Below are 15,993 nucleotides of genomic sequence, written 5' to 3'. Positions count from 1 at the left end.
CAGATGTATGCCACACAATTAACATGGCTGTATGATTTCTGCTCCGCACAGGTGTGGGGCGTTGAAACCCTTTGAAGAAGTGTGTGGCTAATAGCCTATGTGTAATTGTGAAGAAGTCTTCAATGGAAGCCTCTCGTGAGATAAATGGACAGTCTGTAAGTAAACACAATGTCAGTCTTAAGCAAAGAGTTATGGCTTTTAAGATTGTAATGCCTATTTTTGTTGTAACCTGAGTGTCTGGAAATTTCTCAGTCTCTGTACCAATTTTTAATGATTTTGAACCTTATGAATTGAGTAGTGCACTATTTCATCAGCCTAACCTAATTTATGTCTCTTCTTAGAGGTATCAGCTATCAAAAGTAAAGTCAGAGAGGAAAAAGCCAACCTTTAGTATTATGTAATTACACCAATATGTACAGCATAATTTTAATGCTTATTACATTTTCCTTAGCCTCAGGGAAAGCATATTGTCTCACAAAACTTGAAATTAATTCCTGTTTTAGATCGCTTCCTATGTATTTTCTTTATCGTGTATCAGTGTGTGTTGAAAATCTATGTTTGATATGGAAGTTTCACAGTCTGATGTGCTCTCACACGGATTTCAAATAAAGGAACCCTTCAGCTATACTTTGTTTATCTTGTGAGCAGAAGAGAAAGGATTCAGAAATTTTGCTCAAGTCCATCTCAAGAGAAAAATTTAGTGAAGCTTGCAAATGACTGTTTATTTTTTGAAGTCATGGTATCGAACTTCTGAGGTGTTTCCGTGGGTGAAAGTTGCTTCCTTAGAAAATTTCTCTAGCAGCATTTGGGGTAGGACACACGACATTGTATTTTAGGTGCCTTGCTCAGATCAAAGGCTTTCAGACATATGGTTTCATGGCCCAGCTTTGTTCGCAATGGAATTATCACAAACGCAGAGTGTGATCTTTAGTAATGCTGTTGTGGTTCCTGTAAGGGTGTGTTTTACAAGCCCTTTTGGTGTTATGTAGTAAGTACCAACTGCTAATGGATAAGGATTTTAATAAGCAGTGGTCAAGTGCTAGGATGGCAGTTTGAGCTGTACTGTATGCAATTACGGAGTGGAATATATGGATCCTCGAAGTCATCCTCTGAGATAATTCAGACAAAGCACTTCAAGATCACTTTGTATGGTCTAGCTTTTACCCTAAGCAGGAAACAGGCATCTGTAACCTATTTAGTTATTTATTTTATTTAAACTCCTACTATGAGTCAGTGATGTTTGATTTTATTATATTAAAGCACTTGCATAATTCATATAATATCAGTGAAAAATAAGATCACCAATGGCTTAATACTGTCACCCTTGTAATAGAGGCAAGTTAACATGTTGGGGAATTTGACAAGTTTAACTACTTTTGTAGAGATGTGTTGGCTTAGTAACCATGTATTATATTTTGTCAATCCTAGTTTAAGAATGAAGAAATTAAGATTCAAAATTAAAACAAATAATATGTAAAAAATGATTCATAGATCTGCTTTGGCCTTCAACAAAAATACTATGTTGCTTACATTTTGAAGAACTATTTGTTGTATATGTTCATGGTACTGTGCTACATAAGGACATTCATGCAAGTACACATTATATAATAAGTGTATTGGCCCCTGAATCCCTTATCTCTTTTTCTCCCTCTTCCTCCTGTTCATCTCTTTTGGATCAAAGTAACATGTTTAGTGGGCAAGATAATTACACGTCACTTTGGTTTGGTTTGGTTTGGTTTTGGGATTACATCGACAGGCAGCAGTTCTGCTCTGGAGCAGCAGTTGACTAACACAGAAGTACAAGAGCAGGCAGGGCCTCTTCTCAAAGACACATGCCATGTGGTATTGATTGGAGAAGCCTTTCCTGGCAATCTGGCTCCTGTGTGCTCAATCAGGGATGGCCTTCTTTCCCCCAGAGGCTGCTGTGTAGAGGCTTGAGGTGGACTCCTCCAGGCTGCCTTCCATCAGTTCTCACGTCCCCCCCTTCCCCTAAAAACCAGCCTCGGGATGGAAAGAGAACCCAGACTGGACTGGCAGCACTGCTGTTACTCAGGATGGAAGAGTGGAAAGCGCCTTGAACTAATGACAAGTGCCTTCACACTTGCTAGCAGGGCTGACAGTTCCCTTGCTTGTCCTGTTCTTTTCTTAAGGTCTGTCTTAGAGCAAGTCAACTGGATTTGAGGCCAACAAAAAATATGTTGGACCCTTGTACTTCTGACCCATGTGCTGAAAGAGACAAATCGTCATAGCCCAATCCTAACACATGAACATGGCCATGTAACTCTCATCCTGTCACCAAGCAGATCTCCCCTCTCCCTGATAATCCTCTCACTTCCTGTCTTGCTCGGCACACTTTGGTGCCCATCTTCTGACCCAGCAGACAGCGCTGCTTGTGACTGCTTTCCCGTCAGTTAGTTCTGCCTGTTGTTCCGGAACCTCATGTACACTTACACCAAGTCCCTTGCCTCTGCTTTTGTCTCCCAGTGGATCTGCAAGGTACCTCACTATGGTGGCAGTTAGGCAGTAGATTGTTCTTTTTACCCATAGCTAGTGAACACTGCATGTACCTTTTTTGAAAAATATTAGATAATATTTATAAAGTATTTCTTTGAGAACTTTGATTGTGGTATCAGTAAAACGAAGAGAATAAAAGCCATACAGGCTGATCAATCCTTTTTGTATCATTATTGTTATACAGCTTTCTTCCAGTCTATAGCTCTTTGCTCACAGAATTATACTTACTAGTGGGCTCTTGGAGTTGTGCCTACTATATCTATAATTATTCAATTCTTGTTCCCTAAGAACAAAAGTCAGGCCTTTGGTTTTGCTCATTAGATTTTTTTTAAACGTATTTTATATGCAGTGGTATTTTGCTTGCATGTATGTCTATATGAGGGTGTCAGATCCCCTGGAACTGGAGTTACAGACAGTTGTGAGCTTCCATGTGGGTGCTGGGAATTGAACCTGTGTCCTCTGTAAGAGCAGCCAGTGCTGTTAATCGCTGAGCCTCTCTCCAGCCCTTATTAGGTATTTTTTAAAAGAAGTCTTTTGAGTGGGTTTATACACAAAGCTCGGTATCAAAACATATGTGTGATGTTTAACCCATGCAATGACCAGTTGAGGATTTGGAAGCTCCTGTGACTCCATTCCTTGGTTCTTTGCTCTGTGGGTAGAGAACTGTGATGAGATGGGGGAGAGCTGGTAGCTGCCTCCCCGTTATTCCAGAGATTCAGGCTGGGCATAGAGTGGACGGAAGTGCCAATCCTGCTCTTTTAGCCCCTGACAGCTTGTAAGCACAGGTGGTCTCTCTGTGGGAGAGACTGAGACATGTGTCCTTGTCATTTTCAGCGGGTATGATGATTGTATTTGTAAAGCTTCTAAACCATTGTGCCCAGCAACTTACCAGTGGTTACACCACCTAAGAAAATCTCTCCTCCCCCCCAACCACGTAACCGCCTATACAACCTTGGGTTCTGATAGGGCCTCATGTTGACAGGCACAGTCCTGTGAAGGCAAGAACAGGTGTTAGGAGTTCTTGAGTACAAGGGCCATGTCAGAACTGGAAGACAGTTCAACACTTCACCCACTCCTCTAGCCTGGGGGTAGATTTCTCAGCATCAGACACAGCAGCTATATGGATAAAAATGGTAATATTTCTTTTCTTACTTAAAAATCACAATTTTGCAGTTCAAGTGGAATCAAAATTCAAAAGTTCTTTGAAAACTAAAAAGTACAATATAACTTGAATGTACTTTTTACTAGAAACAGCCTCTAGCAAGGGAGTACATGATGCCTAGTGGTTAAGATCGATGACTACTCTTTAGAAGAACCAGGTTTGATTCCCAGCATCCACATGGGAGCTCACAACCATCTGTGACTCCTCTACCAGGGGGCCCAATGCCTGTCCTCTTCTGGTCTCTGTGTGTACCGGGCAAGCACACACATACATGTAGGTATAATACTCACAAACATTAAGTAAAATAAATTTAAAAAATTTAAATCTCTAGAAAAATGTAGACTGGTATAAAGCATTATCTGATCACCCTCCACTGCATAAAACAAAACAAAATGACCCAAAACTTAAAAACACAGCTTTTATACCCATGCCTGGTGGTACAGACATCACTACATACATATGCTTGGTTATAGTGTTGGTGGCTAGCAGAGAGGACTAGGCCTGAGGCTCTTCATGATAAAAGTCAGGTAACTACTTACTTCAATCTAGTACATTTCAGATGATGATCTGCTAGATCTCTTGGGAATAAGGGCACTTCAGAGTTCCATTGTAATTCCTGAAACTTAAATTTGGCCCCTTTAAGTTAAGGAAAATTTGCATCGCTAATGACAGGTCTTGGCTATTGAGTTTTGCAAGAAAAAAAAGTCATTAAATAAAACATGTATATGCTGTATTCTTAATACTTGGGGATTCTAGAAATAAAAGGTGATTCTTAAACACACTGGAAAAATTTGATGAATATCTTATTAATAGAAACACAGTGGCCCGTAATGGCACTCATTGGAAGTTATGATATAAATACCATCCACATTGCAAGTCAAACCAGGGAATGGAGAGATAGCTCTATCTGATGACACAAGTCTTTATTTTAAGAGTCTAGGCTAGTGTGAGCACATTATGAGAGCCCAGACTGGTAGACAGACATTGTTGGACTAGCGGGACCATAAGCCTATGAACCACTCTAATAAATCATATATATATATATATGAATATACATTCATTCTATCAGTTTTATTCCTCTAGAGAACTCTGACTATTACAGGAGCTTAGCTCTTGATGTACCATCATCCAGATCCTAAGTGTCTTGATGGAAGATTAATAATGAACACATGTAATTGTTTTCTAGCACTTAAGGGCTTTTCTATAACCATTAGCTGCAGGCTATTGGTTTAGCACACTAGATTTCTTCTCTCCCTTTGTCTGGGAGTGTAGCGGGGTGTGTGTTTTTAGTACCAGGTTGTCAGGTCTGGAACTGAGGTAGTTTTACCCAGTTACACTTGATACACCACACTAAACAAATGCCAACTTGAACATAGGAAGGTGGGGCATGGCAAAGACAGCCCAGGTTATTAACTGTGGATCAGGACTGGAAATTTTGCTCAGTAGGCAAGCACAAAGAACTAGGTTCATTCCCCTATATTGGGATGAGGATCAGGTAAGAGATGATTTAACTATAAAGCATTTTAGCAAATAACATCAAGAAATTTATTTCTGAGCTTCCATTTGTTTTTAGAAAGAAATCATAAGAAATATATTATATATAATATATAATATGCTAGGTCCATGCAATGAGGAAATAAGGTCATATATGCCAGAGTGCTCTGTAAGTGATGTAGGCAACACCTTGTATTAAACCCTGAGGCAACTTTTGGCAAGAGCAGGATTATTTAAAGTCAGACAGACCTGCTCAGTTTTCATTCTGCTCTTAGGCAGGTTTCTTAACATCCCTAAACTGTAGTTCCTTCTCATTTGCGAAATGGAGAATAATGACTGTGTGAATAGAAACATCATAACCTATGAGTGGCGTGCAGAGAGGAGCTTTAGATTCTACGGCTAGACTCGGAGCATACACTTGAGCTGGGATGCTCACTCTACCCCAAACAAGTGGACATGCCTCCTCTGGGCCAATTTCCACGTCTGCCAACGAACTGATAATGTTCACGGGGGTACTGTGAAGTCTAAAGTGGGTTCTATGTGTGCTGCTAAGCATGACATGGAATACATACTGTCTCAGTGTTTTCTGTTATTCCTAGTACTATCCCAAAGGTTCAGTAAGTACTTAATAGTATTTCTTATTAAATTAAAATGTACTTGACTAGGGGAGGATTAAGTTACCATCTCTCAGCCGAGGTACAGTAGGTGCTTATTCACAGGATTAGGATAGAGTTGTCATCTGGGAGGGTCAGGGTATGCTAGAAGGAATGGGGGGGTTGTCATGTGACTAGGTCAGTATGGTTAGGCACATTAAGAAAGTATGTCATCAGAGCTTGGAAGAGACGGGCCAGCAAAGTTCAAACTGGGCACCAGGATGTAAGAGCAGTTGGATGATTTTAGGTAAAAGCTAAAACCTAGACAGGAAAATTACTTCAGGGGCAGGACAGTGACATGTTTATATTTCCAAGGCCAAGCCCAATGACAAGCCATCCATGAGCACTCAGTAAACGTTTGTTTATCTGAGCTGGCCAACATCTTGTGTTCTGGTGTAGCTCACTTGGTCTACACACACTAAATAAATGGAGTGTGACAAAGATGGAAATTGTTTGTGACTGGTGTTGGAAAGAAAGGAGAGAGAGATCTAACCACTGAGACGAGCTGTCCTTTGGCTGCCTCTGGTCAGCACACTTCCACAGCAATGATGCATGGGAGGCTCTTTCTCTGAGTAAACACACAAATCCTGAGACTTGATTTTTTTTTTAATAGTAAGATCTGGGGTGATTAGTTTGGATTCTTAAAATAAAAACTACCCAGCCAGACACGATGATGCACACCTGTAATCTCAGTTTTCATGTGTTGAGGCAGAAGGATTACAGCCTTGAAGTCAGCCTGAACTGCATGGTGAGTGCCCCAAAACAAAATGCAAAACTAAAAGAATAAAAACAAAAGTTGGTGCACAGCTTTGCTACCGTGAGAGATGCTGCTGCTTCCCAGTGTTGTGTGGTCTATCAGTCACTACTGCTGAACCCTGATGCTGTGGCATGAAAGCCACATGGTTCCACAGAACAGAGTCTGGAGATAGCGAGCCTGTTTGCAGACACAGTGAGGATCTCTAGGTTGTCCTCTTCCAGGTCGTTACTGGGGAATGGCTCTACAGTTGCTCAATTTCTCCTTCCAAGATTTCTCACTGTCTTCCTCTCAGGCTAGCCTGTCCTGTCTGCAGTGACTTCTCTTCTTTTGCTGGGCTGCACTATCCTCACTTTTAACATGGAGAATTTGGGAGACAGTCTATTCCGATTTGAACTCTGTGTCATTCTTTGGGTGTTCACGTTGAACTGGGTAATTGAAGTTCATAAATGTTTTTGTGCCATCAAGGAGTGCACTGAATCAGGCCCACATTTGGATCGGCATGAGCTTAAGTGCTTCCTCACAGTTCCAGGAGAGCATTCGAACCCCACTGAGGTGAATCTCTGTGTTCTCAATCTGCTTTGCTTTTCATTCCTTCACTCCCCTCCCCCACCCTTCGCTGAAACCTTCTTCATCTTGCAGTCAATGACTATTGTTGTTCACGGACTTCCACATTTGCATCAGCACTGATGTGACGATGAGGGAGCTTTGGTTCCTCAGTTTAGTTTGCCCGGAGCCTTTCTGTGACATCCTCTCCGGGGTTCCTATGATTAAGTATGTAGAATGTTGTCAAGAAAATGCTGTCCATCCTGTGCCTGAGCCACAGTCCATTACACTCGGGAGCCATGTTCACAAGTTCCTGGATATTCCCCTCTTTAAGACAGGAAACTTGTTGACAAAACTCCTTGGAAAGGTCCTTTTGGATCTGTCTCCTTGAGTGTCATCTGGACCCAGTGACACATTTCTAAGCAGGAAAAAGGGAGAAGTGATGTCATGTCACTGTGGATACTAAGTCATGAAAGCCACTGTGGCCTGGATTATCCTCAGTGACTGGGCAACGTGATCAGGACCTGCAGCCTTCTGAGGCAACCATGTGAGTGAGCTAAACTGAGAATAGATCCTGGAATGACTGTAGCTCTCATAAAACTGTATATGATAATAAAAATGTATTTTTAAATGTTCATTTGTCTACCCATCTATCTATGTTTACACACACACACACACACACACACACACACACACACACACACACACACGCATTTGTGGTGCTAGGGATGAACCTAGAGCTTTGTGCAAGCTCAATGCAGACTGTATTGCTGAGCTGTATTCCTTATCCCAGTGTCTGGTAATGTGCTAAATTCTGGGATAAATTGCTACACAGTGATAGGCAACTAATGGATCGAACTCACCAACCTATCTTTCAATTAAAATCAGTAAAATATTCTGGTTTTTGAGCAAAGTATTTTCTTTTTAGTTATGTGTGTGGCTATGTGCACTCAGTGCCCTCGGAGGCCAGAAATCCCTAGAACTGCAGTTATAAACAGTTGTGAGCTACTGATCTGGGTGCCAGGAATTGAACTCGGGTCCTATGTGAGAGCAGTGTAAGTTCTTGACTTCTGAGCTGCCTCTCCGGCTCAAAATACTCAGGAATTTTGAACGAGAGAAGCAAAGCTTGATAACAATGACATAAAGAAGTTTAAACAATTATATACATGCAATTCCATAGGTAGAATTAGTAGTTATTATAATTTCGTACTTATCATATCTATTTCTTTATTATCTCTTTTCATTTATTTTTCTCTTTTTTGTCAACTGAATACAATCAGAAGTCAATTTATTTATATTTTCTTCCCTTCCCCCAAAGAACCCTTTCTTTCCAAACAGTAAGTGCTTTGAACTGCTAATTAGCATAGATTTTTTTTTTTTCTATTCTGGGTTGTCAGTCCTAATTTGAAAGTCTGTTTGCCTTAGATCTTGATCTCTTTAAGGACAAACAGCAGGCTGGGAGGACCCTTCCCAGCCCGGCTGCCTCTGGTGCTGAGGCGCTCTGTTTTGCGCTGTCATAGATGGGCAAATGTTTTGGTTGAATGAATGAATGAGTAAATACAATTGCCTGGAGTGGAGGTTTTGTAAACAGAGGGAAACCTTCACAGGCTCTGGCTTGGCAGCTTTCATCCCTCCAGGCTCCAGGGAGCCAGGCATCCCTGGAAACAGACCAAAATCCAGCCCAGGGCTGCTGGGTGCTGCTGCCTTTCATGATAGTGGAAGTGATCTGGATCTGACGACAAACACCACTGCTAGGAAAGAAGCCCCATCAACTGGGATTCCAACATTTCCGCCAAGTTGATCAGAGGAAGAAAGGAATTTTGAATATATGCTTTGATAAGAGAAATTAATAGTAGAGATTAATTCAACCTATACAGATTAGTGAAACTAAGTATTTAAAATCAGTTAATAATCATATACCAAATACCTTAATCACATTTTCCCCACAAATAAGCCATATTTATTGAAGAAGTTTTTCCATGGTGGCCTTAAATTAAACTAGGTGACTCTAATGCAAAAGAATTTTTATATTTAGGCTTTTTGTTTGTTTGTTTGTTTGTTTGTTTTATCGCCAGGGTCTTAAGGCTGACTTCCATCTCAGTATGCAGCCAAGGCCTTGAACTCCTGATCTTCCTTTCTCAGCCTCCCTGCCCTCCACACCCCAGTGCTGGAATTACACGCATGTTCTGCCATCTTAGCCTCAGAGGGATTCTCAGCATTTTCTGAAAGAGTTCTTTCAGTTTCAAACAAGATACATCAAACACTAGAAATACACAAAAATGTGTGTGTGTATATATATATATATATATATATATATATATATATATATATATATATATATGGAGAGAGAGAGAGAGAGAGAGAGAGAGAGAGAGAGAGAGAGAGAGAGAGAGAGAGAGTAAGTTTGGGGCTGGAGAGATGGCTCAGAGGTTAAGAGCACTGGCTGCTCTTCCAGAGGTCCTCAGTTCAATTCCCAGCAACCACATGGTGACTCACAACCATCTGTAATGAGATCTGGTGCCCTCTTCTGGCCTGCAAGCATGCATGCAGAAGAACACTGTGTACATACTAAATAAATAAATCTTTTAAAAACTGTTTTAAATAAAAAATATATTGGTTGATGCAACTTTGTACATGTACTCCCGTCTCATATTAAAGCAATGGCTGAACTAGGGTTCTTATTCAGTATGCATAAGAAAATACCCATGAGAGCAGTGGAGGGAGCCTGCTGGGGTGGCAAGCAGCTGGAGGTATGTGCTGCAAGTCCCAGTACAGCTGCAGCTTAGCTGTGTGCCAGTCTCTGGTCTTCCCTGAGCCAGTGTCCTTACCTCTCCAAGACAGGGATACCATGTAATCTTCTCTAGAGGGTTGGTTCTGGAAGGGAGGGGTCCCAACAATACTAAAGCCTTTGGAATTAGGTCAAAAATATTGAGTATTTTACTAATTTTATTGGGAAAACGTTGTAATACTAGTCTACTGCTATGTAACAAATGATTCCAAAATTTTGCTCTTTAGCAGACATTGGGTCAAGGGGTGTAGCTCAGTTGTACGGCCTGGACTCAGTCTGGTCTTCTACCAAATGGCAAGCATTTGCAAATCCATATGTATGTATGCACATCCTTCTGTGTGCTGTGAGTCATCTCCAGGAGCCTGGTGTAGCCATGCTTGCAGTCCCAGGCTGCTTGGAGGCTGAGGTGAGATGAGCCACTTGAGCCCATGAGCTCAAGAGCTGCCTAGCAGTATATGGAGGCCTTGTTTCAAATATTAACCTTTATACAAAGACAATAAAAACGTCGATGTAAACGACGTGGTATTTGGAGAGCTATGGCAAGAGAAGTAGTATACACGTGTTCAGTACAGATGCAATTATTTCCTAATTATTTTCTGTCCAACATTGGTTGCATCCATGGGTGCAGCATCCTTAGATACAGAAAGATAACTGCAGCTCACTCACAAGCATCAGGGGAAACTCATGGGTACCTTTACTAAGCACTGTAGCAAAATAGACACACATATGACACAGAAATACACGCCTCTTCTCCCAGGCAGCCCAGCTAAAATGAAATCCCCAGAGTCCTTTGGTTCTCTTCAAAGTTTTCTTTTCTTTTCGTAAAAGAAAATAGAGAAGTATTATTGTTGTGGTTGTTATTACTACTTGGTGACTCATTACAAGGCTTTCTTACAGGATCCTGGGTAAGAAATGTATTTTTTAATTGCTGACAAATAACATTTTTTTTTTCATTTCAAAATATGGAATTCAAATCGTCAGCCAGGATGCCATCTCAACACAAAACGGTTGCCAACAAAAGTGTCAAATGATCTATTTGTGACATAAATGAAGGTGATGATTCTACTAGATTATCAGCAGTGGGAGTGAGAGACGTCACTGGTCTCATGTACACTGTGTGTGCTGAAATTCTGAGAGGAATGCATTACTGTGGGCCCTTTGTGAGTTGGAAGTAGTCTGGGGATAAAAGTGCATTAATGATTTTGAAAACTGCATTAGTTTTATTCATTTCTGTTATAGCGGTTGTTCAGGTGAATGGCCCCTGTCTATACTTCCTGTAACAGTTGTTTAAATTTTGATATTACTTTGGAAGGCCAGGTCTGAAATTCTTATAATGTTCTCAATTCATTTTAAAAGAAGATCATAAATACTAAAGACACACATATATATATATATGTGTGTACATATATATATGTGTGTGTGTGTACATATATATATATATATATATATATATATATATATATATATATATAAAGTTTACAAATCTATCATTTATTCTACCATTAGGTATTAGCTTGTTGGAGACATTGTTCCAAGAATGCTTTTAAGTGTATGCCAGAAGTAAATGGAATTGATAGTTGAGTTCTCCATACATTATGTATCTTTAAGACATTGAACCAGCCAGGCAGTGGTGATGCACGCCTTTAATCCCAGCACTCGGGAGGCAGAGGCAGGCGGATCTCTGAGTTCGAGGCCAGCCTGGTCTCCAAAGCGCGAGTTCCAGGAAAGGCGCAAAGCTACACAGAGAAACCCTGTCTCGAAAAACCAAAAAAAAAAAAAAAAAAAAAAAAAAAAAGAAAGAAAGAAAAAAGACATTGAACCAATTGGCTGTCCTGAAATATTATGCCTTAAAGAGACAGATCTGATTTTCTTGGAGGCACTGGTTTCCTGTCATAGGTTGGGCCTATTATGACAAAGAATACATAATAAGTGTGACACTGAGGCGGGGGCTGCCCTGAGGACTTCACATACACTGCCTATACTGTACTCGCTCATTACTATCTGGTGAAAATCTTCTGGGGACTCCCGGGTAGAGGATAAGGTGAGAGGGGATTGCCTCTAAAATCCTTCCCAAGGCTGAGATTTCATGGCCTCAGGATTTATTACATCCTATTTGATGAAAGAGAGGAAGGGAGACTGTAAGGATCAAGGTGGCTTTTCCGTAGCCAAGGAGTAAAAATGCATAACACTCTCTGCCTTCCCTGTGGGTTTCACGTAGACATTTCAAGAAAACTCCCTATGTTTTCCCAGAAAGGTTCACATAACACACATACAAATTAGAAATACTTTAAATATTTCTTGCATTCTTTCAAACCCTCAGTCAGCACTCAAGTAGAGTAAAAATCCTTAATTCTTCTTAAGGTCTAAAAACTACTTACTGATTTGTAATTAAGTTGGGTAAACTGCTGGTTATAAATTAACTTGGGGATGAGCTTGTTGCTTATCTTGCCTCTTTTCCTTTGTTTTCTTGTTTAGGGGTATTCAGGTGGATAGCTGTGGATCTAAAGAGTCTTAGAATGGGAACTCCTCAGTCATTACTTGGTCAACAAACAATAAGAGTTAAAAAAAAAAAAACTTTGGGAAATATGTGCAGCTTTGGGAGAAAGCAAAACATGGTCTTGCTTGTGAATTATTTAGAAACTATTAATCTATAGTTCACAAAGCAATTCCTCTACTTTATTTTAATTGGGAAGGGGATAAATATATATATAGATTTTTGTGGTTTAAAAAATGTGTTAAGATGCCTTCCATATCGTTTCCTTTAAGGATTTCTATAAGTAATGCGATTCTAGGTGGTGTCTCCAGACTCTAGATACTTTCCCATGCACTCTACTGAGAAATTTCTATAGAATAAACTAAGTTGCATCTTGCTTTGAATATATTTTGTTTAACTTAATTCTTTACATATTCATGGAACATTGCCATTCATGTTCCAACTTTAAAAAACCTGCCTATCAGCACTCTTAGAAATTGAACACATTTTTGTTTTGTTTTTGGAGACAGGGTTTCACTGTGTAACCCTGGCTGGCCTGGAACTAGCTATATAGACCAGGCTCAAACTTAGAGAAATCCACCTGCCTCTGTCTCCCAGTGCTGGAATCAAAGGCATGTGCTACAACATCTGGACAAATTAGACATAATCTCAATTTTGGTTTCATGTGATAGGAATGTAATTGCTATGAAGGCTACAACAAAGATATATTGAAAGAGTTATATGTAGTTAGCCAATTTTATGGTTTTTCTTGTTTATGGGTGCTATTACCAACTAACTATAATACTACACATGTTCACTTTTATTATTCACCTGAACCCATAATTAGCTATATCACATTCTCTTTAGTTCAATTCTAAGTAATATGGGCTTAGAGTTTTAAAAAAATATGGATTTTTATAATATACTTTTGGTATTTTGAGGATTTCATATATGCATACAATGCATAGTCATCCTCAATAAGTATTTCATAAATACCTAAAAAAAGGATTTTTTTTTACTTTATGTATATGCACATATGCATGCATGAGTTTATGCACACCACATGTGTGCAGGTTAGGTACCTGTGGAGGACAGAGAACTTTGGATCCCCTGGAACTGGAGTTACAGGTGTTTGTGAGCTGCCTGATGTGCGTGCTGGGAAGGAGACGCAGGTCCTTTGCAAGAGCAGCGTGCCCTCTTAACCTTCAAGCCAGCTTGAAGCCATCCAGCCTGAGGATAAAGATTGTTTTTTCCTTTTAAAGAATGATTACGCAAATGTAACACGGGAGGAACGGTTATTATCTTCCTAACCAGGAACAGCCAGTGATAACTATTATTTTAAAAACTTGTTGAAACAGTTACAAGTTGAAATTCGTGGACCACTGCGACCCAGAACATTATTTGCAGCTAAGGACAGAGGTGGGAACCACAGGTGCTTAGGTAAGTTTCAGAACGCGCTCCCCTTAAACGTCCCCTCACTGACTGCTTCGTGGGCTGCCTTATTCTCCAGGCATCTATTTTGGAATCTAGACAAACAGTCACAGCTTCGGTCTGTGCTGCTGATCTTCCTTACCTCAGCTGTGTTAAGCCCTTTGAAAGCATCAGGCCTTTGGCCTGAGAGCTAGCTCTTCTCACCCAGGCTGAACTCCGGCCCCAGGCAGTGGAGGTGGGAGCGGAAGTAGTGCTTCTCTCTCTCAGAGGTGTGGCTCTTCTGTTTACCCTGGAAAGAAAAGACACAAGTATGTCCTAAAGTGGATTAGGCACGGCAAGACAAGATGATAAATTCCCACTATAAACTCTCGAGCAGCTGTGAGCAGGCAGCGTGTGTGAACTTTCTTACCTTCTTCAAAGTCTTGATAGAGTTGTAGCTAAGCCCTTAACAGTCAAAAAACAAACTGCCAATGAAGTTTATTTTCCTTTTTGCTGAGTTTTCTGGACCATTGTTCCGCTTGAGGGGCCCTGTTTGTTAGTTTTGGCCGCCAGTTCCTCTTCCCTTAGCATCTCTCTCCTCAGGCACCCTTAGAGCACAGGGCTGAGGGGCGCCTCACAGAGCAGGCCTGGCCCCAAGAAACCAGAACAACTGCCTGACTTCCTGCCCCGGCTGGAGGAGGGGCGCCAAAGCGTGGGTCTGCGTCTGAAGCATTATTTATGTAGCTGATTTTGGGGGGAAACTGGGATATTTTTGTTTGTTCTCATACAAGGATCCTGGGGAAGTCTCACTTTAAATCTGCTGTGACTTGTATACTGATCTGATTTGCTGCTTTCCATGCCCCCTTTTTTTCAAAAAATTTAAAATATTTAATTCAGCATTAGCCGTGCTTGCAAGCTACACAGCAGAATAAAATCACATTACAAACATTGTAGTATTAGATTTTATCACCATTTATTTCTTCTAGCCTGTCCAGGGATTTCTTCGTGCTCAATAGAACTAATTTGCAGGCAGACACTGAGGTCTTCTACAAGACCAGCAGGCTCCAGAAACTAAGTTATCCAAATAACTGATCCCTCCTAGGCCGACCAGAGACAGACACCAAAATGCCCTAAGAAGGCCGAATGCCCCTTTTGAAGTCTGCGATGTTTTGACTGACTTGAAGCAGGCGGCTGGAATGAAAGCATAATTTTCAGTGGCCCAGGGGATTTTTCTCTCCCTCCCTCTCTCCCTCCCTTCTTCTCCCTCCCTTCTTCTCCCTTCCTTCTTTCCTCCCTCTCTCTTCCTCTGTCCCTCTCTTCCCATTTTCAAATATTAGGTAAAACAAAGAGAAATTGCTTGCTCTAATTTAGGAAGACTTAGTAATCAGGAGGCCAAACAGACTGGGAAAATTCCCCATTCAGAGCAAGCAGAAGGTTATTTACTAGCCAGGGACTGCTGGGAAGTCACAACCATGACCCCCAGGAAAAGAAAACCCTAGAGTGGATGCGCTTAGTGGGCGTATCTGTGCTGTCAGTACCGTATCGGAATTTATTTTCTATTATTTATCAAAGAAAACATTAATTACTTTGATTCGGTACCATCTACAAAACAGTGCTGTATTTTAGTTTTAATTTTATTCAACCAGTAGGAGGTCAGCATTTAAAACAGCTTATTATATATTTACTGAAAAGATTTTAAGACTGTTATGTATTTAAAGTAAACTGAGCTGTAAGATGACACACAAGGAGTAACTAACTAGTTACCAAGAGTAACTAATGTTTTTAGACTACCAACTCAGAAGAGGTCAAAGGCATTTTAAAGAGATTCCTTTCTTACAGTACAGATGCATTGTCACAGGAAAAGGAAGATAATGTTTAAACCAGTGGTTCTCAACCTGTGGGTCAAGACCCCTTTGCTGGGGGTCAAATGACCTTTTCACAAGAGTTGCTTAAGACCATCGGAAAATGCAGATACTTACATTACAATTCATAACTGGGAAAATTCCAGTTATGAAGTAGTAATGAGAATAATTTTATGATTGGGGGTCACCATAACATGAGGAACTGTATTAAAGGGTCACAGCATCAGGAAGGTTGAGAACCACTGTTTTAAATAAAATGGTGACAGGAGCTGGAGACCAAAGCACCATGTACTGAGGTACAAATAGGAAATGCCTTATTGCCTGGTACACTCTACAT

The 15,993-nt window shown here is 40.6% G+C and overlaps 1 protein-coding gene across 10 annotated transcripts in view; it reads left to right on the top strand.

Annotated features, from left to right (window-relative positions):
• Positions 1-15,993, top strand: part of Eya1 (EYA transcriptional coactivator and phosphatase 1) — a 312,966-nt gene that overhangs the window by 19,732 nt on the left and 277,241 nt on the right. For 5 of the 10 annotated variants that reach the window (XM_076563734.1, XM_076563733.1, XM_076563735.1 and 2 more), the window contains one exon: positions 52-155. In XM_076563734.1, coding sequence (XP_076419849.1) covers positions 123-155 — 33 coding nt within the window. In that variant the 5' untranslated portion in view covers positions 52-122. Of the gene's footprint in view, positions 1-51; positions 156-11,845; positions 11,953-13,742; positions 13,825-15,993 lie in introns of those variants that run through there. The other 5 variants (XM_076563745.1, XM_042270751.2, XM_076563739.1 and 2 more) reach the window with 3 other exon arrangements.

The sequence above is a fragment of the Peromyscus maniculatus genome, chromosome 2 (genome assembly GCF_049852395.1).
Source record: "Peromyscus maniculatus bairdii isolate BWxNUB_F1_BW_parent chromosome 2, HU_Pman_BW_mat_3.1, whole genome shotgun sequence".
NCBI classification, from domain to species: domain Eukaryota; kingdom Metazoa; phylum Chordata; class Mammalia; order Rodentia; family Cricetidae; genus Peromyscus; species Peromyscus maniculatus.
This window is presented reverse-complemented; position numbering and strand designations above follow the sequence as displayed.